At 37.0% G+C, this 25769-nt stretch overlaps 1 protein-coding gene across 2 annotated transcripts in view; it reads left to right on the forward strand.

Annotated features, from left to right (window-relative positions):
- Window positions 1-24448, forward strand: part of itgav (integrin, alpha V) — a 51500-nt gene extending 27052 nt beyond the window's left edge. For both annotated transcript variants that reach the window (XM_028435677.1, XM_028435676.1), the window contains 26 exons: window positions 1860-1982; window positions 2155-2199; window positions 2417-2460; window positions 2852-2908; window positions 5615-5667; window positions 7681-7756; window positions 8902-9031; window positions 9150-9247; window positions 9969-10062; window positions 10155-10200; window positions 10681-10788; window positions 13232-13287; window positions 13384-13538; window positions 13635-13772; window positions 15479-15546; window positions 15689-15833; window positions 15917-16009; window positions 17059-17138; window positions 18375-18455; window positions 18715-18820; window positions 19678-19836; window positions 20905-21039; window positions 21131-21244; window positions 21899-22006; window positions 22171-22290; window positions 23287-24448. In XM_028435677.1, coding sequence (XP_028291478.1) covers window positions 1860-1982; window positions 2155-2199; window positions 2417-2460; window positions 2852-2908; window positions 5615-5667; window positions 7681-7756; window positions 8902-9031; window positions 9150-9247; window positions 9969-10062; window positions 10155-10200; window positions 10681-10788; window positions 13232-13287; window positions 13384-13538; window positions 13635-13772; window positions 15479-15546; window positions 15689-15833; window positions 15917-16009; window positions 17059-17138; window positions 18375-18455; window positions 18715-18820; window positions 19678-19836; window positions 20905-21039; window positions 21131-21244; window positions 21899-22006; window positions 22171-22290; window positions 23287-23379 — 2525 coding nt within the window. In that variant the 3' untranslated portion in view covers window positions 23380-24448. The remainder of the gene's footprint in view (window positions 1-1859; window positions 1983-2154; window positions 2200-2416; window positions 2461-2851; window positions 2909-5614; window positions 5668-7680; window positions 7757-8901; window positions 9032-9149; window positions 9248-9968; window positions 10063-10154; window positions 10201-10680; window positions 10789-13231; window positions 13288-13383; window positions 13539-13634; window positions 13773-15478; window positions 15547-15688; window positions 15834-15916; window positions 16010-17058; window positions 17139-18374; window positions 18456-18714; window positions 18821-19677; window positions 19837-20904; window positions 21040-21130; window positions 21245-21898; window positions 22007-22170; window positions 22291-23286) is intronic.
- The last annotated feature ends 1321 nt before the right edge of the window (window positions 24449-25769 follow it).

A 25769-nucleotide genomic window follows, 5' to 3' on the forward strand; every position in this document is an offset into this window, starting at 1 on the left:
GAGGAGGAGTTTCCCCATTATGACGTATTAGTGGGGAAAAATTCAACTCGTCCGTTTGGAGTTGACTTTTTACAAAATGTGGAATAACAAGGGAGTGAGGAAACATCTTTTGCCCTTTGAATGACACTAAAGTAATGTATTTTACTGTAGCAAAACCATAATACATTTTTCATAATACTGCCCCTTTAAGAGACTAAAAGACTTTTTCTTTTTTTGGAAAGAAGTCTCACATTATTGGATGAGCTTTAGATTAGTTTGTAAGTGAGCACACTCTGCTTTGTGGTGATGATTCAGTATCCTGGAGCTCATAGTCTGACGGACAAGTCCTGAGGTCTCGACAAACAGCTGAGTCACCAACACTCTGGGCTCGTGTATGGATCTTAGATCAATAAGGATTTCTGTGGAGGTTCTCAGTCATGGTTACTGAAAGGAACTGTTCCGGTCTTTTAACTGTTTATTTGTGCTTTACAAATGAATTTGCCTTGCCTTGTCTCACCTGTCACTCAAGGCTTGTTTAATGCTGAGGATGTAAATATGTGAAAGTGTTGGCTCAGATGTTTAGTCGGTGTGTGGATTCCTTTATAACAATGGGTCTTTGTCATTGCATTAAACTGCTCTGGAATTTCCTGCACAGTCATATGGACAGCACACCCTCAGGACACGGGTTATCCAATGACCTAAACCCAAGGTCAACTAAAATAGTCAAAACAGTCAATAAATAAACAAGAGAGAAAGATCGCTACTTTTATCCCACAGTGGCACTCAAGGCACTTTTTTTTTTTGACTTGCTTCAGTTGTAAATGTTTATGGCGCTAAGTGATGTACAAAAGCCTCGGTGGTGTGTTTTAATCCCTGTTTGTCTGTCTGTCTGATATCCAAGTGTGTGACTGAGTGCTGAGTCAGACACACATACGCGCACGCGCACACACGTTTACTCCCTTATTGTGAGGCTCTTCCTGGGTTGTGTTAGCCTAATTATTGTTTCCTGTTGAGTTAACTGCACTCACATGTACACACACACACACGCACTCACATGTACACACACACACACACACTTACACAAACACACAGTCCTGGTTCTGATTATAATGCTGTTAACACTGTCGCTGTTGTGTGTGTGTATTTTTTTTCTGAATCAGCTTGTAAACAAACTTATCGTGCCCTTGGTTTGTATCACCTTTTTTCAGTTCTATTGTGTAATACATTATTCAGGTGTGTTTGTGTTAACTTATTTTAGTTTATGTTTAGTTAATGGTGTCACTTTTTTGGCTTCATCTTCTGTTGTGTTTCTTTTATGTTTATTTTGTCTTTCAGGTTTTTTGTCATCTCAAATAGTTGTTTTCTTGAAAGGATATTTTTTGTTTTCAGTTCTTGTAGGTATTTGGTTTCCTTCAGTATGTTTGCAATAATTTTTTGTTGTTGTGTTGGTTAGTTACTGTCATCTCCTTTCCCTCCTTGAATTTCCCTTATTGAGTTATTTTTGTTATTGTTTTTCTGATGTTGATTTGCTTTTCTTGTTTTCTCTTTATTCTTTTATTTTCTTAACCATTTCTTCCTGGGTTTTTCTTGTTGTCTCTTGGATGTCTTCATGCTCTTGTTTGTTCTAAGGTCTTGTTTTGTGTCATTTACGTTTCTATTTTGTTTCTATTCTTCTTTTGTGTTTTTAAGCTTCTTTGTTTATTTTGTTTGATCAATATTCATTGTTATTTATTTTAGTTGAAATGTTCCATTCCTTTCCTGTATTTCATGCTGATTGCACCTTGTCCTTGAAGTTTCTGTCTTTTCCAGTTGTTGTAACATTATCTCCTCATTTGGTCCGTCCTTTCCGTGTCGTTTTAATACGCTCCTTTTCTCTGTAGGTCAGCTGATTGCCGACGACCTTTCTGAGATTTTCGATCGTTTTGATGCGAAGCTTGTCACGCCCTTTTCAAACAGACTCACCACGAAGTCGGCCAGCGCCCAGTATGATGACAGTTATCTTGGTAAACACACATCTTCCTCTTGTGTTCTTGGCCTTCATCAATTTACAAAACGTGTGATCAATACACATCAAATCTTGTTTTGTTTGTTTTTCTAATAAAAACCCTAAATATATTTATTTAGTAATGCTTGCAAAGCCATAAACTAAAGTAGTTTTTGAACTGTGTTCTCCAGGCTATTCAGTGACTGTTGGAGACTTCAATGACGATGGAAAGGAAGGTAAGAAGATAAACTGTTGGCGAGAACTTTCCCCACATGATAAATGCCACCACTGCCATTGAGTAAGCTTACTGGCAGAAAAATAAATAAATTAACTTTGAGAGTTGAAGACTATCTGTCCCAACTAAGTGTTGCAAAGCTAAATGATTGTTTTCTTTAAAAAGATTGATTTTGGTAAAATTAATTGGTAAACTTCTATGTTCTGTTATTTCCACAGATTATGTGACGGGTGTACCCAGAGGGGACAAAGCATTGGGTTATGTAAGTGGCACATGATAGATGAGTTGTGGTTACATTTGTCTCTTCCTGAGTTGATCCTTTTAATAATTAAAACACTAAAACATTTGTTGTGTGTACATAGTTAGGGAATCATTTTATGGGGAGAGAAAATAGATCACCAATTTTCACGTGTTTTTCCAATTTTCACGTGTTTTTCAGATCCACAAATACATCCACAATTTTCACATGTATACTTTTTTAGATTTTCACAATTGTTTTCATACACAAACAGTATATTTACAATTTACACCTGTTTTCTCATTTATGTGTGTGTATTAATCATGAATTATCATGTTGAAGTCTTCAATTGTGTCACCAAAACTCACAGATTGTGCAGTGTACTCTGTAAATATTTGATTTGTTAATGTTTCAGGTGAATATCTTCAACGGCCTTAACATGGAGTCCATGATAAACTTCACAGGCTCACAGGTGAGTCTACCAGTCCCAGTCTCTGCTCATTGGTTGTTTTATTTAGTCTTTTGTTTCGATTTTGTTATAAAAACCAATGTCGTCTTAGCCAAACCTTATTGTTGGGTCAGTTAATGGTTCTGGATCTGTCAAAGTAGCCACATAATTATGTTAGGTCAGAGGTTGTAATTTGTAAGTGATGATAATTATGTTGATATAAGGTTGGGAAGGAACTAGGAGAACTCATATTACCATATATATTGATATAATATAACATAATAACCTGTGACGTGCCGTGACCACTAGGGTTGGGTAGGCACGTTGCAAATCGAGACGACCAATGACAATTTCATATATTTCTGCTGGCAATCAATTTTATTTGTATAAAGCAATTTCCAACAAAGTCATCTCAATGCGCTTATCAAAATATGAAATTCATAAAAAGAAAGAAAAAACCCAACAAGATCCACATGAACAAGCATTTAGCCATCTAACAAAATCAACATCATTAACACCATTAAAGAAACATAAACAATTATTTAATATAGCCTCCATACTCTCCCAACAAGATATATCTCATGACACGACAGCACATCTGTTGTTTGTGTTGAAAACACAGAAACACGGAGAAAATGACAAAAACAACTCAGAACAACCTCAGTGAGGAGCATCCACAAAGCCAATCCTTCCTTTTGTTCCACTCACTGTAGAAAGTATGAAACATTTTCTGACCTTACCGTTGCTGAAGGTCTGGTAACTCAGGTCTCCATCTTTTAAAAGCTGTCGTTTTTCCTCAAAAAAAAAGTTTCTCTATCATCTCTGGCGCTGTCATCCTGCCTGTAGTGGTATCCCGCCCACTAGCTAGAGAACGTAGCAGCAGCGGTCACATGGCATCTATTCACTAATGTACTGTGAACTTACGTTTAGCATTTAGCATAGCCCGGTTATGTGCAAAGGCAGCTCTCTACGCTGCCTTTGCACGTAGTGGTGGGGAGTGGTGGCCTAGTGGTTAAGGACGCTGGGCTTGTAATCGGAGGGTTGCCGGCTCAAGCCTCACCTGGGCCGTCACTGTGGGATGTTGAGTAAGTCCCTTAACCCCGAACTGCTCCCCAGGCGCCGCAAAATGGCTGCCCACTGCTCCTCAGGGATGGGTTAAATGCAGAGGACGAATTCCATTAATGTACTAACATTACATGGCCAATTAAAGGCGAAAGCCCCGATTTAATCTTTAATCTTTAAATGGTTGTCATCTTGGGGACCTGACTGCGCATGCGCAAACACGTAAAATCACGCAATGGGAACGGAGGCAGAGGAGGAACGTGCCTTTGGGAGGGGGCGTGGCCTCCCTCTGCCTTACAGCGGAGTGAAAAAAAAAAAAAAAGACTGTGCAGCTGTTCCAGGAAATAGCGGTTTAGTAATTTGGGCTATGAAACGCACAAAATGCGGACACTTTCAAACTTATAGGTACTGTAGGCTATTGGAAATTACATTATAATTAAAACAATAATATTACAATAATACAATAATAATAATCAAAATATCAATTCACCCTTGGGTAGGCACTGCCGACCTTGCCTACCCTGACGGCACGTCACTGATAATAACTTGATATATGACATAATAACTTCAAAAGCTTCTGGTTTAGTTGGAGTAAGTTAGAAGTGGAGGAGGAAGTGGGAGCTGAGTTAATGACAACTGCTTTTCCCTTTCCTCTGTGTGCTCCATAAGTCACTCTGACTTCTTTTTATCAGTTTCCTGTTTTTCTCTCTTTAAAGAGGAATTTGAGTGCTCCACCTTATCACTTCATTATGACCATTTACCCATTGTGTTTGTGTTTAGCTTCTTATAGAACATGTTTATCTCATCTTTAGCTTCTTCTGTAAAACTGTTTGTTTTACTTTACAGAATATTTTTTATAAAATGTCCAGTTTTCTTCATTAACCTCAAGCAACATTTTACACAATATCTCACATCCATGTTATTAAAGAGAGGGCGATTGATTTCATTTTTGGATGTCTGCATACAGAAATGATAAAAGCATGTACATTTTGTGCTCCCAATCGGTTTTTCAACTGAAATGTGCTAATGAAATATTAATAGTTAATTCTACTTTATTTATACTACGCCAAATACAACAGTACTTATTACAAAATACAGACTCAAATGATTTAATATTTTTAATATGTAATATTTAGAAAAATGTATTTTCCAATCATCTGTTTAAGTAAGTCAAGTAAATTTGTAAAGCTTAAAAATTTAAATATTTAGAAGCGCGAACACAAACTGTTTAGTTTTTGGACATTGATTATTATCTAATGAATATATAAACAGGATAAAAGGTGTTATTATTACATTAGCACCCTTTAATATTTTCATTGCTTTATTTAATTTTGCTTTTTTTATTTTTGTTCGAAAATTAGCTAATAAGAACGTTTCAAGCAAAAGCTAAACTAAAGTTGGCTAACTTAGCATTAGCTTACCAAGCTAATAATGTTCTGGGAAAACAAGTTAGCTTAGTGATTAGGAGGATGCTTTTATGGTCTATGAATCTTATCCTCTTAAATAGTCATTTGATTATTTAAAATCTTTTTAATCATTTACTTTTGGCTTTGTGAGAAAGCTGTAATTTACAACATACATTCACTATGCGACAATATGTTCATCAAAAGTGTGGTGTGGATAATAAGCTAAATACTTTATCTAACACTTCATTCTTCCCTCTTGTAGATGGCTGCCTACTTTGGACATTCTGTTGCCGCCTCAGATCTTAATAATGACGGGTATGTCTATGTTTGCCTGTTCCCTGAGTACACTAACGAACCTGACCTCTGTCATTTTCTTTTGCAAGAGCTTCGGGCCCCAACATTTTAAAAGGATGTCAGTGGATTTATAACCACTTCACACCCCCAGGAAGTGCAGCACACTTCCTTACATAGTGTTTCTATCACCTCCAGTATTGAGGAGGCCCTAAGTAAAGCCAGATATAAGATTTTAGCCTCAAAGGGACACTTAACCAAACGATAAAGACTGCTATATGTAAACTATTGCATTAGTTGTGATTCAATCATAACAGAAAAATAACGCACTAAAAAAATAATGCAGGTAGTTGCTTTTTTTTTTTGCACTCCAAACAGCGTGAAACCTTTCTCATTGCACAAGTTCCTGCTATACTCATAATACTGATGCACAGACTGCAACACAAGAAACGGGAGAACCTGAGGAGAAGTCGTTCCTGTTTTTCGTGGCCGTTAATTTTAGTTTAAATAATTTTGCGGGATGGAAAACAACAGCACAGACGTGTGCAAACTGTGTAAGAAAGAGTTTGCCAATCACTGGAGATCTTCTAGCCTCTGCTACCACCTTGATGCTAAACATGTAGCAGCTAGCATGGACAACGGTTCTAGTTCAAGCAGGCAGTCAGCAAGATGATATATACATATACCGCAATCCAGTTAAATTAAAAAGTTGCTTCTGGTTTCAAATATTGTTAGGCGATTAATTGAGATTAATTAATTACAAAGGCTCTAATTAATTGGGTGATTTTTTTTTTTTTTTAATCGAGTTCCACCACTAATGTGAACCCTATTAGTCAAAATGAGAGGCAATTTAGAAACTAAATAAGCAGAAAACACACTTTAGTTGTGAATGGGTTTGTAGTAAGATGGCTGATAATGGCATCTTCATGCTGCGCCAACCGTCATTTTCAAAGTCCCTATTTCTTATTTTCTAATAAGTGCATGTCACGGCAAATTTGCGGTTGACCTCATTTAGAGACATGATTTATTGCTCTGGTTGAATGATGGAGTCCAGTCGAGGCATTGATGATTTTATAAAAAAGATTTATTATAAAATTAAATAAAAAAGGAGTAAAAAAGAAGCTTCCATCCTGAAAGAATGAATGGCAAAAAGGCTCGTGGCAGAGCAAAAAGGCAAGACCCGCTCTATCTAACAATTTCACAGCTTAAGCTTTTATACAGATAACAGAAAAAGTTCCACCCTGAGGTGAGGAGAAGGAGGGAGTCAGATGCCCAACAGTGGAAACGTTTGAGGATGATGAAGACGTGTATATTATGAGGAAGATTGGGCGCTACTCTTATCTATCCTTGATAGTGTGTGTGTTCGTGTGTATGGCCTTCAGCAGAGACTCTGTGTTGCACTGAGTACAATACGATCTGTACTGTTTAATCTAACATGATTCAGCTGTTCAAAAGTGCGAAGAGTAATGGAGTCATCATGTATTAAAACATGACAAATTGTACACATGAACACACATTTGACGATATTATGATGAATATAAAAATTGCCATAACATTCACTTTCAAAATTTGTCCACTGTAATATTCTTTGTCTTCAAAGGAATTAAATCATAAAGTCCAATAAATGGCAGCACTAAATGTCAGATTAAAATACTTGTTTTGTAGTTTTTCCAGAGGAGCGGAAATAGGAAGAATAACCTTATGTAATGTCAACGTGATGTGCAAACACTGATTGGCTGAAATCTCCAAAATGACGATGCCCACATATTGAGAGATATTATGTATGTTTGAGGGCTAAATGTTGATATGAATGACTCCAAAGACCTTTCTGACACAAATGAATTCTTATTTAGCTTTAAACATATCATCTAAAGTGGGATGTGTTGCGTATCGCTGGAAGGAAGCTGATGCTGAGGATACTATTTCACATGAATACTGTCGGTCCCTTCAAACTGTATGATTGACAGCAGGTGAGGCTTGAATACGGTCACTGAGAGTGCGGTAATATTTATTTTATTGTAATGATTTCTCCTTCAGTTTGGTGGATTTGTTGGTTGGAGCTCCCCTCTTCATGGACAGAGGTTCTGATGTAAAACTGAGGGAAGTGGGACAGGTAGGACACACACACGTATTCCTCACTTAAAATGTTCTTTGTGAGCATTTCATGGCACAGCTCTCTACTAAAGCAAGGAATCTCTGTTTGTCTGTGTGTGTGTCTGTGGCTCAAATATCTCTGCTGTTCAGGGATTAGAGCCCTTCAGTCACGTGCGTGCATAGAGTCAATCACTATACACCGTAGTCACGTGTATGTACCACAGCCAACCAATCACTGAAGAGCTGGAGTAGCCATGTGTGCGCGTAGAGCTGTGGACCGAAACAGACTACAACCGAGACGGACTAAAAGTGCCAATGCAATGTTGCTTAAAAATACACAAAAAGGCTCAAAAACACACAAAATGACTCCAAAAAACATACATTACAGAAAAATACACTAAACAACACCAAAAAATATAAAAATGAGTCAAAAAACACAAAACTAAATATTTATACAAAAAATACAGAAATTGACAAAAGAAATGCACAAAACTACACCAAAAGAGATACAAAAATTACAAAATAACTCCAGAATCAAACTACAATGGCAACAAAAACAATAATTATACAAAATAACAACAGAAAGATACAAAAATACACATAATGACTCCAAAAAAACATACATTACAGAAAAATACATCAAACGACAAAAATATAAAAAATAACACACATTTATCATGCGCATGTCCATAGAATTAAACCAGGGAAGTCGCACGCGCTATTTTACTTTGCACCCACAAATAAACCCCTTTATAACACTATAGAGTACAGAGTATGTACACCTTTGTACATCCAAACTTCAAACACATACTCATTTGGCCGTATTTGACGACTCTACTTAAGCACCTCCCACTATATGAATACATACTTCCGACAGACCCTGTACTAGTTTATACTAACGAAAGTAGAAGTTTTCCAGGTTTTATATTCATACTATGAGCAACAAAGCTCATATTCTTAGCAAGTTTCAATTAACAACATATAACATCTGAAATAAAACGGCTTATGGTCTCTTCTTGACCCTTTAAACATGTTGTGTGTGTGTGTCTCGATAAGAATGGAGCGTTTTATTATTTACATTAGATAAACAATCCTTGATTTATCTGCGTTATCCGTGAAAATCACCCAAACTCTTTTCTGTGTGTTTGTCTGTGTGTTCTGCAGGTGTCTGTTTATATGGGTCGAGGTGGATTTTCCTTCCACCCACCTCAGATGCTGATAGGGTCAGAATTTTATGCGCGATTTGGCTCTGCCATTGCAGCACTGGGAGATCTGGACATGGACGGTTACAACGGTGAGAGAGCAACATCGACCATTTCTTTCTTTCCTTTCACAAAAACTCAAACCCTAAAACTGATATTTAATAAAGAATATGCCAACTCATGTCCGTCCTCTGTGTCTCCTTCTTCCAGATGTGGCCATTTCTGCTCCATATGGAGGCCCAGACCACAACGGTTTGATCTACATCCACAACGGACGCCCTGAAGGCCCGGACCCATCTTCTTCCCAGGTAATTATTGTTCGACCCTTCATTCAGCCCCAGGGCATTTAAGACAAGCAATCACATGTATCCACACAATTAAATCTATAGGAAATTCATATGCACATATACAGGTTCATGAACTGTTGTAAAACCTGCAGTCTTTTGTTAACCTAATAGGAATCAAACCTGTTACTTCCTCTTTAGCTTTAAATTAACATTAGCGTTGGACACCGAGCAACAAGCAATAGGCAGTATGAAAACATCAATCCAAACCTGTAATTAGTATTAAAAGTCATAGATTTGAAATGAGTTTTAAACCATATCTCGTGTTTTTTACGCTTTTGTTTTTCTACATGTTAGATAAACCCTCAGCATTGATGAGAGGTGTGATCATGGCAAGTAGAAATAAAACATTTTGATCATTTAAAGAAAAAAAACAGATTGAACTCCAGAATGTAAATGAAAATCCTCATACTGTCCTCTTAACTGCTAGTGATTCATAAATACAACATTTAGTCTAAGATATTAGTGATTTTTATTTTTTGACAAAGCAAGAACATCCCTGGTCTTGTGCATGACTCCAAATAAAAGCAGAATGGACAGCTGGAATTTATTCATATAAATCACAAGCTCATTTTCAGCCCTAACAATGGCCTTGGACAAATAAACATCTCATATTACTAATATACCATTATATAGTTTTGAAAGGCTTTTTTCTGTAATAATCATTTGGTTTATCTCGTTTCAGGTCCTACAGGGGAGGTGGGCTTCAAGCTACATGCCTGCTAGCTTTGGATACTCCATGTCTGGAAATACTGACATAGACCAGAATGGATACCCAGGTACGCAAACACACACGCACACAAATACACAAGAGTGTATTTTTGGTATACAGCAGAGAAAAAAAAGGCTGATGTGTGCTTCTGTCTGACAGATTTAATAGTCGGAGTGTTTGGAGCGGACAAAGCTGTTTTATACAGGTAATCAAAAATACATGATACTTTAAGTGTGTGTGTATGTGTGCGTGCGTGCGTGCGTGTGTTGCTGCTGACAGACTGTGAGCGCTATAATGAGGCGAGGCCACCTCTGATATCAAAGAGCTTGTGTGTTCCTTCACGTTCCTCCTACTGCCTTTATAGATGCTATTAGAGCCCGTTTCATGCCTTCAGTTAGGAAGTGCATTCCTCTGCTATTTTATGATCCCACTTAATTTCAGCACGCAGTTTTTATTTGGAGTTGGTCACAATAAACTATTGTTTGTGACTGTCTGCCAATGGTTAGAATTGTCCAACAGACCTTCTGTAGAAACATGATTAAAGAAACACATTTTAAAGGAGAAAAAAACTGCACATTGTGTAATTTTGAAATTTTGACATTCATTTTCTAAACGGAAGTCATGGACAAGGTGAGGAAAGGACTCATTCCCACACTAATGTACGTGTGTCATGTTTGTTTGTCAGAGCTCGCCCAGTCATCAGTGTGAACGCCACTTTAGACATAACACCTCAGATCATCAACCCAGAGGAAAAGAACTGCATTCTTCCCGGCACCAGCACATCTGTGTCATGGTGAGTAAAAAAACTAACGTCAGCTGTCACAGGAACTAAACCTGCTCAACTCCTGTATTTGTTTTGTCTCGTATTTTCCCTCATTTTACGATTAAACAAAGATGTAAAACCAGTTAAATGTCAAGCACAAGACACAAGGTGACCGTACTGCATCAGTCTCTACAAGATTAGGATTTTTTTAAATGATGCAAGGTTTCAAAATGTGGTTTTTAAGCTGGTTTGACATCATTTTAGTCAAAGTTTTTGTGAAGAACAGTTTTTCACAGGATAAAGATGTTTTTGAAGTTTTTTTTTTAACAATATAAAAGTGTTATTGAGATTTGAACTACAGTATGTCGTATTGTTCTGGAAATAGATTATTTTAATAGTAAAAGTAAAAATAAAAAAAAGTAATCTATAACCAGTAAATAAATGCAAATAGTGAAAAGTATTTGAAACAAATGCAACCTACACTAAAAAAATAATTACTGACATTTCAATACTAATTTAAAGCAGCACAAAGGAATAGGCTGAGTTGAGGCATGAAGACACCTATACACCTTTTCGTGGTGACATCAGCATCCGGGGCACTTGACCTAGCAATGCCCACCGCCATTTTGAGAGGGGTATGCTTTTGCTTGACAACCGCTATTTACCACGGACAACATGAAGGTTTTACTCTCTTACGAATATTTTTGCAGATTAGAGCCAAAGGCCAAGCACCGATATGAAGAAAAGTTACATCTGGTTGGTTTACACGACTTTTGTTTTTTTTTTTTTTTTTCGCCAGAACGTCTTCTTACATCCATCCATTTCTCTTCTGAATTGTTTCTTGGTTTGTTCCTGCTGTCGGCTCTAATCTCGCGAGAACTGCCACTTATCTGCCATTTATCTTTACATTATTATAACATTAAAATGTGGGACGATGGTGGGAAAGAGGGGTAAAATACGGGAGTTTCACAGCCAAAACGGGATACTTGACAGGTGTGTTTATTCCCCCTTTTTTTCACTTTTTCATGGCCTGACTCAGTGGCCCACCGGCGGCCCGGCCAACCGGGGTAATCCCCGGTGTCTCCGTTCGTCGGTCCACCCTTGCCTGTTACCATGCGTTAAGGTTAATGGCAGGACTCACGCGATTGCCAACAACCAACACGCTCCGTTCAGAACTCTATTCCGATTTGTTAAGTGACGTTAAGAATGTCAAGAATGATGGCAAAAAATATATTTGTAAAGCATCATAGTTAGGTGTAAACCCGGTGTCACGGTCTGAGTTTACCTCAGTACTGAGATTATAACCCTAACCTAACTCTAACCCTAATCCTAACATAATCCAATAAACAAATAAAACACGTGTCTGTTCACTTTGAAAACCAAAATGAATAAAAAAAAATTTGCAAAAATTCGTTTTTTGGTAGTGTACATGTGTGCCAGTATATGCGCATATACAATCTCAGTACGATGTGAACTCAGTACATGACAACAGCATGAAAGCTCTCTAGTTGGGCGTAGCCCTAGCTATCAAACTAGCCATAGACATTTCAGTCATTACTGAATAAATGACAAATAAAACGTAGGCTAATTCATAATCAATGTCATAAAAATCAGTCAGGAAGAAATTAGATCCCCAAAATACACAACCTACCATTAACAAAAGGTCAACTGCAAACATACGATCACTTTGATTTTGGGCTCAATGTAGTTCTGTCGTTGTGTGTTTGCCTCGGTGCTTGAATCCATAATTTCCGTTTCTGGCCTTTTTCTGTCGGTATTCTGTAAAATTATACATTTTCATTCAGCCATGGTTATGACAGCCAAATACTATGCAGGATTTGGGCATTATATGATAAAAATTCAGACTGCAACATCTCCACCGTGTTGTCAGCGGTAAATAGCGATTGTCAAGCAAAAGCATACCCCTCTTAAACTGGCAGCACACGTTGCCAGGTCAAGTGCTGATGTCACACAGAAAGGTGTATTGCTTTACATGTTAATGTTTTTTTATTTGTTCACTGAATCCCCATTAGCCTCCACCTTGGTGGTTGGTAATCTTCCTGGGGTCCATTAATGAAAAGAAAAATTAAGATTCTAGTACATATCAGAACATAAAAAAATTAAAGACTGTTAAAAATATACAGAAAAATTACATAAAAAGGTAAATCATGATACATTTTTATTACACCAACAAATAAATTAAAAACTGTGATGTATGCATGTGTGTGTGTATATATATGTATTTTAAAGCACGTCTTTCATGTCCCTAGGCAATTTGTTCCTTTTGTGAAAAGCTCTAAAAAAGACAGACAATTGTAAATAGTTGGTATTAGAACGATTGGTGACTAAGTTGGAGTTTGAAGCAAATAAAGTATATATTTACTTATTCATTTATTTGACCATTTTTCAACATTTGGACAAATTTGGTCAAGGACTTTCAGAGCCATGTTGGTTAGCTGTGCATGTTTTTCAGTTTTAAGGTGAAGTACTGTGTGAAGGCCAGCTGCCCTGGAGCCCGGAAGGACCTTAGTGAGTAAACCTTCAACAGCTTTCTTTGAGAGATTCTCCACCGCATCATCCACCCGTATCATGTGTGATGGGCTTGTTCTGTCATCACTCGTGCAGACTTTCAGGTGGATCTCATGTTGGACCGTCTGAAGCAGAAGGAAGCAATGAAGCGCGTCCTTTTCCTGCACAGCAAAACCTTTCAGTACTCCAGGAACCTGACAGTGACCAATGGTGGGACCCCAGGCTGTGAGGAGCAGCACGTCTACCTGATTGTGAGGAAGTGTCTCAATTCATAATTTTTTTACACCAAACAAAGCATAAGTAGTGAAAAAGGTTGGATGAGGATCATTTTTTTCCTCCACTCACAGGATGATCGTGAGTTTAGAGACAAAATCACTCCCATCTCTGTAGCCATGGAGTACAAGCTGGACTACCAGAAGGCTGCAGACATAACTGGACTTCTTCCCATCATCGACATGTCGGCTCCGTCCAACGTGACCAAGCAGGTCAGTCCATCACATCCTCCCTCTACGCAGGCTGCACCCTGTGTCAGTACTAGTTATTAAAACTGATGTCGCTTTGGCTTTCTTTAAACTATTATTGTTTGAAGAAAACCAAACTATTGTGTGTGTGATATAAGTGACTTGGTTGTGAATTTGGGCTTGGTCCTTGAATTTGCTTGTTAACCTCCATTCTTTGTGCTAAAGTAATGTGTGTGAGTGTTTTCAGTTGGAAGACAATGTTTGATATGTTCTTTTACATGGTCTTACAGATTATTGTTCCTTATTTCATACATATTTAACTAGCTCACAACTAAACGCTAACTCAGAAACTGTGTTATTCGACTTGCACCATAGGTAATGCTAATCGCTAAGCTTAGCGGTTGGCTGTAAGCCTACGCTAACTCGCTAGCTATGTTAATCGACTTGCATCACATGTATATACTATATAAGAAAGGTTCTCTGTGATATATTGAAAGGTTGTTCTTTTCTTTACTGTTACAGTTTCAAAGTAAAAAAATAATGAATTTAAAATGAACTTTTTCTATTACTGATGTTGAAGAAGAATTCTTATTTTGCACAGATGATGGTTATTTGTGTAATACATCCAGTGGGGCATCACATTAAAAGGCTTAATATGTTTTTTTCTTTTTTTTTTACACGAAGATATACTGTATATAATGTGACCTAATTATACTTTGTTGTGAATTCAGGCTTGGTCCTTTGTGTACTAATGATTAATAGTATAACGTATGAGTTAATAGTGATGGTATTTATAATTGTTGCAATGAGTTCATGATGCTGGGTATAATGATGACAATGATATAATACTACAAATAGTTATTTATATTAAAAACAATCATGATATTGCAGGTACAGTACATAAATATAAGTTCATTTTTAATATGAGGCAGGAATTCTTTCTTTCCTAATTGTTTTATTTTTCGTTTTTTTTCTTTTTTCTTTGGGAATTTAAATTGTTCAAGACATTACATAACATAACTATTCAAAACTGCCAGTTACCTGCTGTCTAACCAAACTGGACTAACTGATCTAAAGTGGAATATATACTGTATAATGTACTTTAATGCAGCGATTCTCAACAGGTGGGTCGGGACCCAAAATTGTACTGGGTGGGTCACGGAAAGCTGGCCAAAAAAAAAAAAACTTAATTTCTGTCATGTGTGACTTGTGTTTTATTTTGAAAGAAACTCATGTTGCACAGCAAAATATATAGATTTATGTTTTAAAAAAGATTATATGTGCGTGTTTTCAACAGCTGTCTTTGAAAAAAAACTAAATTTGGTTGCTCGAATTAAAAAAAAAATGTGGGTCGCGATTGGATGACCAAGGCAAAGTGTGGGTCCCAATGAAACATTGTGATAGGCCTTGAAAGTCAAACAACTGTCAGGCTCAGGATATACATTATATCATGTACTGCATCAGTTAAGAAAGAGAGTTAGTGAATGCAAAAATAGTAATAGAATAAAAACAAAACAGTTTGTGTCTATAGCACAAAGCTTCTTGTAAGAATAGTGGAAACATTTAGTCCAATAAATGCCAGAAAGGGTCCCCGTGTTCTGCGGAAAACATCAACTTTAGAGTGCAGTTCATGTGTTAAGTAGTATGTAAGAAAATTCAAAGCTGAATAAAAATCCTAAATATCACACATCTTGTTATATAATTTGCATTGATTTGCTTTCTTTTGTCAGGCTCACATCCTGCTGGATTGCGGCAACGACAACATCTGTAAACCTGATCTGAGGTTAAAAGTGAAGAGGTTAGGAATCAGTGTGCTTTGGGTCCTTATGATGTCAGAATTGCATTATTTATTTATTTATTTTGTTGTTCAGTAAACTCTTTGAAGTAAATTTAGGCTGAAATCTTTGACGGTGACACATAAACTGTTTATGTTACCACAGCGACCGTGAGCAGATCTACATCGGCGACGACAACGCTCTGACTCTAGAGATAAGTGCTGAGAATCAGGGGGAGGGCGCGTACGAGGCCGAGCTGCACGTCTACCCACCGCCACAGGCCGACTTCACCGGCGCCGTTCGCAGTCCGGTAACAGAGAAGCTCACGATCAAAGGTCACATTCCACACTCTACGCACACACATAGACGTGAGGTTGTGTTGTGTTTTTGCAGACACTCACCTGGCTGTCCTGTGCCTATAAGAAGGAGAATCAGACTAAGCTGGTGGTGTGTGACCTGGGGAACCCCATGAAAGGAGGAACCAAGGTCAGTTAAAGGTGCAGCATCTGTCAGACTGGGGCACATCTGTCCAGTCTGACGGTCAACATTGGGATCCATTTTTTGACCGATATTAAAAAAAACGTGTTTTTCTTCCTCAAACTTTGTGTTGCTTGTTTTGGTTTCTTTCCCCGACCTTGAAATGGCTCGTTAACCTTCGTTCTTTGTGCTTCAGTTGGAAGATAGTGTTTGATGTGTTCAAGTTAATTTACGCTGTCGTACAGATTGTTGTTTCTTGTTTCATATACATATATTTAACTAGTTCACAACTAAATGCTAACTCGCTAGCTATGTTAATCGTCTTGCATCACATGTACATACCATATAAGAAATGCTCTGTGACATATTGAAAGGTTATCATATTTGTTTATTCTTACAGTCTCACAGTAAACATAATCAAAAACACTGTTTGTTGTCTTGAAGAAAACTAAGGTCAAGACAGTTGTTGTTCGTGAAAACATGATTAAAGGGTGAAAATGTTTATAACAAAAAATGTGTTTCTTGTATTACCAATAATCAAAATACATGCACCTTCAAAACAAAAAACACAAACACACACATTAAAAAGACCATTTATACCTCGGGGCATAAATATAGGGAGTTTCCATTTTGGTCAGGATGTGACGCATTGTCCAAAGGTATAAAATTGTTCTAAAAAGTCCTTTGAATGTGTTTTTTTTTTTTTTTTTTTTTTTAAAAGGTGCAGTTATTTTGTTTATTGGTAATACATTAAAGAAATTTTTGTTATGTATGTTTTCACTACAGGTACCCTTTACAATGAAATGGCACTTTTTCCATTGAATAGGTATTTTTATTTTGTTGGTTTCTGTAACAGAATTATATATAATGTGACTTAAACGTAGTTTGTGGAGGATAAGGTCTATTGGTCTCTGTTAATACTGGAATGTGAGTGGTTAACAGTGTTGGCTCTTGTCTAAATGGTTTTATTACCTGAATCACACATTATTTTCATTGATATACTGTATTTACACTGATCATCCTCTGGTTCGAATTGTGCTGCTTTCTGATTGGTCCAGGTACTGGCAGAGTTGAGGTTCAGCGTTCACCAGCTGTCAGAGGAGGACACGTCTGTGAAGTTTGACCTGCAGATCGTCAGGTGCGTGCGTGTGTGTGTGTCAGCCTGGCTGCTTAATATACGTTGTGTGCAGTAAAACAATGTCATGATTTCCTGCTATCATTTCACTCACCAACACATTAAAGATAATTGAGATTGATTCTGTTTGAAGCGTGTTTGTGTTTCTGTGAGAGGGAAGGAGAGGTGAGGGGATGATAATGAGAGGTTTCACTGCTTTCACTGAGTCACTGCTGTCAAACAAATAAACAGCCACTTATGAAAACCCTCATAATGTGAAATTAAATCCCTATAACTAAAACATGTAGTTCTTCAGTTGTTTGCATCAGTTGAAGTCAGTGATTTTAATTAAAATGAGCAAAATCAGTCGAATAAGAACTTAGTAGTTATCTTTAGTTAAAGCCTCAGTTTTCATTTGTGTATTTTCCTCATTAGTTCATTTTTAATAGGAGTTTATCACCCTAAGGTTAAACTACAGCAAGTGCTTTTTTTTCTTGGCTTCTTTGTGTAATTATACACGATACATTGTGTACATAATCTACTGTATATGTTGTATATCCATATATACTTTACAGTTGTTTTTAATGGTTCTAAATACAATTTTCACATGGAGTTATCACATTACATGACTTTTTTTTTTTAAGTCGACATGTTTAGTCAGCATTGAATTCTTGTTACTCTTTTTATAAACATTTTTCCTAAACATTTATTTAGGATATTCACATATTTCATAATCATCTGTATCACGTTTATGTCAATTAAATATTTTTTGCTTTATTATATACAGTATATATATATTTCATTTTTTTTTAACTTTGTTGTTTTTTTGTGTTTCCTATATTTGTAGATGATTTTTTGTTTTATTTTGATTTTATTGTGTTTGTCATTACTGTAGATTTTTATTTATCACTTCTCTAATGCTAAGATTGTTTTTCCAGCATTTATTTGACTTTTTATTATTCTGTTTTTGCTTTTTTTTTTTTTTTTTTTTTTTGGTCGCACCTTTTACAAAAGCAAGTAAAAAGTCACATATATTGGCTTGGTTTTATTGTAAAATCTTAATACCATATAATTGTCTTTTCAAAGATATCGGTTATATTAGCGTTTGCGTTCTGCTCCTAAATGATCATTTTCAGTCATAGTATGCAGCAGCGCGCCCTTGTGGCTGCTTTTCATAATACGTCTGATAACGTTCTGAGCTTTTTCTGGAGCAGTGAAGGTTTTCACTCGTTTAAAGCTGATTTGACGATTTTGTTTCAGCTCGAACCAGTTTGAGAGCACCAGTCCTCGTGTCTCCAGCGTCACTAAGCTGGCAGTCCTGGCTAAAGTCTCCATCAGAGGGTGAGTAGCAGCAACAAACCACATTGGGAGAGCACCTGCATTGCAACGTACAGGTCTTAACTATCTTAGCACGTCCAAGACAAAGATAGTCTTGGTCTAAATAGAGACTACAGCTCACTCTCAGGAGTCAAGAGATGTCCAGAAATATCTCTGTAGTTGGTCAGGATAACAAAATAAAAATAACTGCTTCCTTCCCTCAGCTACAAAAACATTTGATGCATCCATTTTTTATTTTTATTGTTTATCTGTGACTTCCCAGAACGTCGTCTCCTGGTCAGATACTTCTCCCCATTGCTAACTGGAAACCTAAAGACCCTCCTGTGGTTGGAGATGACATCGGACCACAAATTGTACACGTCTATGAGGTACATAACACTAGGGCTGGGCGGTATGATCAAACGGTTTCACGGTATATGAGGGGTATATGTTCACAGCATTTTCTACTGGTTGAGAGATGAATTACTGCAGTAGATTAACTTAGGATGGTTTATTTTACTGTCATGATGAGTGAATATTGTAGAATAATTCCACACTAATAGTAATACAAATTTGCAACAGCAGCCCAATAGCTCTTTGCTAGGCTAGCGTAGCTTTAGCATTAGCTTGATTTCTTGCTTTAAATGCTGCATACTCAGTGGTGTAGTCGTTTCTTATGGTGAATAAAGTAGTGTTTTGTTTGCAGATCCACCAGGACTTATTTCCACGTTATTGGAATTAGAAATTGCGATATTTTGCTCTTTTTTTGTGTATTACTTCCGAACTGCTGACACGCTAAGCTAACTGTGCCTCCGTGTCCGTGAGTGTTGTTCTCCTGTAGCAGAGGCATGCGCACACAGGCACATGCTCACATGCAGCTTCAGAGCTTTCAATTGTGTCTTTCTTATCCATTTACACGTATGATTTACAACATAACTAACACCAGAGCGCTACTGTTTACCTTCCTATTTAGAAGTGCAACGTTGAAAAGGGTCCAGTCTGAAACGCGGTGCAGTGTAGCGTTCCGAAAGTTGTGTAATCAAATACACCGGTACGGTGATATAGTAAAAATTCATATCATAACAAAAATATAAATCGTTATTTGGTATGAACGGTATACCGCCCAGCCTAGTACACACACACACACACACACACACATACACACACACAAACAAACAGGAAGTAACTAAAGAACAACCACACTGGTTCTGTTCTTTAATGACTGCACTGGTTCGTTCCCCTACAGCTGCAGAACAGCGGTCCCAGTACGATCAGCAAGGCTGCCCTGGACGTGGATTGGCCGTATCACTACAGGAACGGCTCTCTGCTCTACATCACCAGCTACGAGACCGAGGGACCCATCAACTGTACCACCAAGATGGAGATCAACCCACTTAACGTCTCTGTAAGTGTAACTCAACAGAAATGAGCTCTACACTTTGGCTTGTTCTCTACGCTGCTCCTTTTAGGACCTGAAGACTGTGTAAGATGTGGGATGTTTGTAGAGAGTTTGGCTTTTTGATTCTCTTTGGATTTTTGCTTCTTGTTGGCTGCTTCTACCAGAATAAAATGGACCATTTTATAACAAGCAGATGAACTTTAGCATCAGTTTCTAAAGATGTTCTAGAACTGGTCTCACCCCGGGACCCACATTTTGCCACGTTTTTTTTTTTTTTTAGAATTCAAGCAACCAAATTTAGTTTTTCAAAAATAGTTGTTGAAAACATACATATATAATATTTTTTTAAAACATAAATCTATATATTTTCCTGTACAACATGCATTTCACAGCATGCCTGTCATAAAAAAAAAAGTTTCTTTCAAAATAAAAGACAATTCCAACATGAGACATTAAGTATTTATTTATTTTTGACCAGCTGTTCGCCACCTTTTTAGTCCCGACCCACCAGTTGAGAATTGCTGCTCTAGAGCAGTGTTTTCAAACTGCTCTACTGCTCCACATTTAATTCCATGTGGGGTCACCTAGAATCAAAATGTCTAGTAATTATTAAAAAAAAAAAAAAAAACTTAGAATACATTAATATTATATTTTTGATTATATTTTTAATTTTTTTAATATTATTTTCAAATACACATCACACACAATAATATCAAATTACTGTATCCAATACTTAAACTTGTAGTTCAAATATAAATTTAGTTCAAATGAAATGCTGTAATCATTAATAGTAATAATAATAATAATAATAATAATAATATATCCATCTATTAAAGCAGGGAATCTCTGTGTCTGTGGCTAATCTTGGCTACTCTGCATTTGTAACACACTTTAATAAACATGATCAAAAACTAATTCGAGGAAAAAAAGTGTCGCTGGACATCTGTGATATCAAAATGGGGTCACGATCTGAAAAAGGTGGGGATTCTCTGCTCGAGTGACTGTAGTTCATGACACAAACTTAAGACTGTTCAGTAGGTTGAGCTTAATTGTTTGTTTGTTTGTTTGTTTCAGAACCCTCTGACCTCCCAGAAGAACACCAGCAGCATGATTCCACCAAGAGAACGAGAATCGGAGGGCATAAACCGAAACCACGTCCACAAGAGGGACCTCGAGTCCAGAGACTCACAGAATGACTTTCAGATTCTGGTACACACACACACACACACACACTCTCTGTATAATACATATCAACATATTATGTCGTATGTAATCAATCGGTGGATGTTGATGTTCTCAGGACTGTAACAGCGCTAAGTGTCTGCAGCTGAAGTGTCAGGTTGGACGTTTGGAAAGAAGAAAAAACGCCATTCTCTTTATTTACTCCAGACTGGCCGTCGACAACTTCCTCACGGTAAACAATGATCCAGTTTAAACCAGCAGCACAATTTAAAAAAAACCACCACCTGTGTCCTTGATTGATTAGCTGTAAGGGTGTAAGAAAAACATCGATATGACGATGTATCGCAATATTTCACTACGCAATTATCATATCGATCCAAGTTGATTGTACTTTATTTTCATAAAACAAACTGAGCATTTAATAGATTTTTTTTAAGAACTTAACAGAATCAGAATCTGTTGTAGAATCAAAAGTTTAACTTTTTGGAAAAATGCAAGTTTACAGTTTGATAAACATACCACTTGTTTTAGTTAACATTTACTTTGAGTTTTTTAAAAAATCAAAACAATTGTATTTCATACCATTTTGTACTTGTAAAGGTGAAATTCGTAATTATTGTATCATGACATGCAAATCGTGAATCGTATCATCAGATTCATGGCAACGCACACCCCTAATTAGCTGTGTGACAAAGATTATTGATTTATTTATGTATGATTGGCTCCATTCTTTAAATTCAGTTTGCTTAAAATAAGATGGTTTTATTTTAAATTGAGACTCTGGTGTTTTCTTCTTGCTGATGACTTAGTTTTCAGTGACTGGGGCTTTATGGTGGATTTAGTTATTAAGTTGTTTAGATTATCTTCTTCTTCTTCTACTTCTCAGCCTGAAAATCAGAACCAGTCGTACGTGGTGCGTTCTACAGCTTCGTTCAGTGTCATCGAGATGCCGTACAAGAACCTGGTGTCGGAGCTTCCGTCTAACAGCACCACAGTAAGATCACAGATATTATATTATATGTAGCCTGTCCAGTTTATCAGTACAATCAGCACTTGAATTATTGGTTATTGTCTTTGTAAGGTTTTGTATACTTGGGTCCAGAGTTTTACGTTATTTAGTGTTGCCACTAACAGTATTGGTTTGTTGTGTGTGTGTAGGTGAGCGTTTCTGTGATTTGGGTGGATGAAGGTCAACATCGGGTGCCGGCCTGGGTGGTGGCTCTGGCCATCCTGGCTGGGTTGTTGCTGCTGGCGCTGCTCATCTTCATCATGTACAAGGTGAGAAAGATCACTGAATCCCTTTTACAACATAGTTCCATCAAGATTAATTTTGTCTTCTGTTTGAATACTATGTTAAGGCTTTGTTTATTCAGACAAGGTTTTTCAGGATTTTTTTACATGTTTCGGCTGGCAACTCCCAGTCTTGGTCAGAGGAGTTCTGCTGATCACCTTTGATGATTCCTTTGAAGTTTCACTTGTCTGAATAAACAAAATTTTTAAGAGTAGCTAAACACTCAAACCACTTTTTTCTGCTGAATACAAATGTATTTGTGTATGAAGTAGTGCTGTTGATTCATCCTGGTCCAACTCTCAACATTTTAGTCAAAGTATTTCAATTTGGCATAATTAGTTATAAAATGTCAGCGTGACTGGCCTCTATAGGTTGAAACCGAGCTATTACAATTGATTTTTGCTATTAGCTGAGAGCAACATCATCTGATGTTTTGGGACCATCTAGCGTCACAAACAAGCACTGTTAGCTCCACCCCTTTTATAAAAACTTGCACCTGTGGGCTCTGCAATCTGTGGTGAGTAGGTTGGATTGAGAGAAGAGTGAATAGAGAGGTATATTGAGTAATGAGTAGCTAGTTAACATAGCATAGATTGTTTTTTGGAGATTTTATAGTATAGACTAACTGTGTCTTAATTGCTCCAGGAGCCACGCCCATAATCAAGGCATTTTTTAAAATTTCCTTCCTAGTGGCAGGTCAGGAGAAACCAAGGGTTTAGTTACTCTTGAACTTAACATGATATTCCAAAAGAAGATAAATTGAATCTTGCTGGAACTATTACACAGAAGTCAAGTAAAACTTCAAAGGAATCATCAAAGGCGATCAGCAGAACTCGTCTGACGAAGACTGGGAGTTGAAAGTCGAAACATGTCAGGAGACAAAAAAAAGTCCTGAAAAACCATGTCCGAATAAACTACAACATATTTTACTGAAGGCTTGATCACAGCAAACATATGTTTTTTTTCTTGGTTCCGTTTTTCAGCTGGGCTTCTTCAAGAGAGTGCGCCCCCCGCAGGAAGACTGCACGGAGAAGGAGCAGCTGCAGCCAGAGGAGAACGGCAACACAGACGCCTGAAGGTCAAACTGAGGGGATAATCACGAGTCCAGACGAGAATAAAAGCGGGTAAACACACAGCGTCAGGAGGACTGTTGGATGGAGATAATGGTACTGGTTCCACTTCTGTGGAAATGCTGTTATTCTTTTTTTTTTATTTTTATTTTTTATTACATAATGTGCCAAAAGAGAATGAGGATATACACTGACCACAGATGAAATCCTTTGATACATCACGGTTAAAGGAACAGAACTTTATTATGTAAATCTGAATGAAAGCTTTACTATGTAGAAGCTAAAGGGATGCTAGCTTCTGGAATTTATCTGATCAGCTGATGCTGAAATGTGGAAAAACTGAACCCCTACTAAACTCCTTAAGGTCATGAACTGTTACATTAATCAATCCACCACATCTCCAGAGTTCTTTTAACAATATAATACTGTACTTTACTTTACCTTGCACTCCATTTTTGTGTACAAACATGAAAAAATGTCGATGAGCTGCATCGACTGTCGATGGAAGTCCGGAACTGCTGATAATAATGGAGAGGAATCATAGTTTATAATAATTAATAACACTCCTAGAACAGAGATGGGCAACTTCAATCACAGTGGGAGCCACGAAAATCACATGATCTAAGGATTGCATTTAGTAGAATAACCAATGGGAGCGTTTGTGTATTTTTCTTGCCTTTTTTGTTGTGTGTGTGTGTGGAGTCATTTTGTGTGTTTCTTGTCATTTGGAAGTCAGTTTTGTGGGGATTTGCTTTACGGGCCACACATACATACTTTATGACATCATTATTATTATCTATTAACGTTCACATGTCCATCATCCACTTTTTTGCACTGGATTCACCAGATTTCACATCTATTAGACGTCAACGTGTTTGGTAACTTGGTTTGGCGAGGGCAATAGAAGCAGAATATGTGAACGTAAATGCTGAAACCTAGAAAAATATACATTAAAAAAAAAAGTAAAGAGAGGAAACTCAGTGGGATTCCTCTCTGAGGATTCACATCACGTCCATTAACTCACAAATACATAAATAAATGTGTTCTTGGGCTAATAAAATAACCTGCAATCCAATTGAATTGGCTGTGTACATTTACAATTTAATGTGAAAACCCCAAAGTATTTGGGGAGTCATTATGTTTTACAAATAAAAATGTGATTGTCTGATCCTAGGGCCACATTGTCAGCATTAAGAATAATGTTGAATAATAATCAATAATACAGGTGTTTTTGTATTTCTGGAGTCACTTTGTGTGTGTTGTAATTTTGTGTGTCTATTTTTTGCAGTAATTTTGTGTATTTTTGTTTTGAGTGTTATTGGAGTAGTTTTTTTTTAGGGGGTTACTTTGGGGGCCGTATGTGGCCTGTTGCCCATGTCTGTCCTAGAAGCTCCAAATGTCACATTTAGTTCCTTAGCACACGTGCCTTCCGGGGTATATTGTTAAAAAGAACTTTGTTGCATAAAGGAATAATATTGTAAGTCCAGGTAACGTGTGGGTACGTGAGGGTCGGCTTTCTGCTGGTTTTACCTGAATAATGATGATCACGGCTTAAGTTGCTGATTTGCTGCATCCACAGGTGTTTTACTCATGAAAAGACACGTATGTATGATGTGGGACGATCCTAGGGTTACGCTAATATATTTGGGTTTTTCCTTCTTTGTGTTATTGTGGCAACCTGGTTTTCATTCAAGAGTTTATCCTTGGGGCGTCATTGTGTTTTACTTGTTTGTTTTACAATATATCCGTTTTGAATTATTATTATTATATTGGGTCCAAATCATTTCACAAAAATAGGTTAATATTGCACTAAACTTGGATTTCTCAAAGAGTTGAAGCAGTGAGTTCATCCAACACTGCAGGAGAGCCGAGAAAGCAGTTTGTGGCAAACACAATACTATTCTGCAGTATTTATTTTAAATGTCGAAAGCTTTCACAGCGTATGCTTTTTATGGAAGCTTTTGGGATTCCTAACAAAAAACAAAGCCTCTGGACATTAAGAATATTCTATTTAATAAATGTACTACTTATGGGCCGATACAAAGTATTCTAACAAAAATATAAAAGAGTAAAATAAAGTAGTGAATTATATTTCACTGTTAAACGTTTGAAATAATTTTTAAGATGTCCAAAATGTTGTACTTTAGAAATAAATCAAATAATTGCAAAGTTTAAGAAATACTACAATGTGTTAAAAGTGCCCAAAATGTACCCAAACGTAATTCATTTTTACTTTGCAGTCATTTAAATCTCCTATTTAGCCAGCATGCTAATCATTAGCTGGTGGTCTAAAATATGCAGAACTTTTGGCATATTTAAGACCTGTAGTTATTTTAAGACATTTTAAAAAATGTAGTCAAATCACGTGTTTTAATTTGAGGAAAATGCTAACTGTT

Source organism: Gouania willdenowi, chromosome 21 (assembly GCF_900634775.1).
Source record: "Gouania willdenowi chromosome 21, fGouWil2.1, whole genome shotgun sequence".
Lineage (NCBI taxonomy): Eukaryota > Metazoa > Chordata > Actinopteri > Blenniiformes > Gobiesocidae > Gouania > Gouania willdenowi.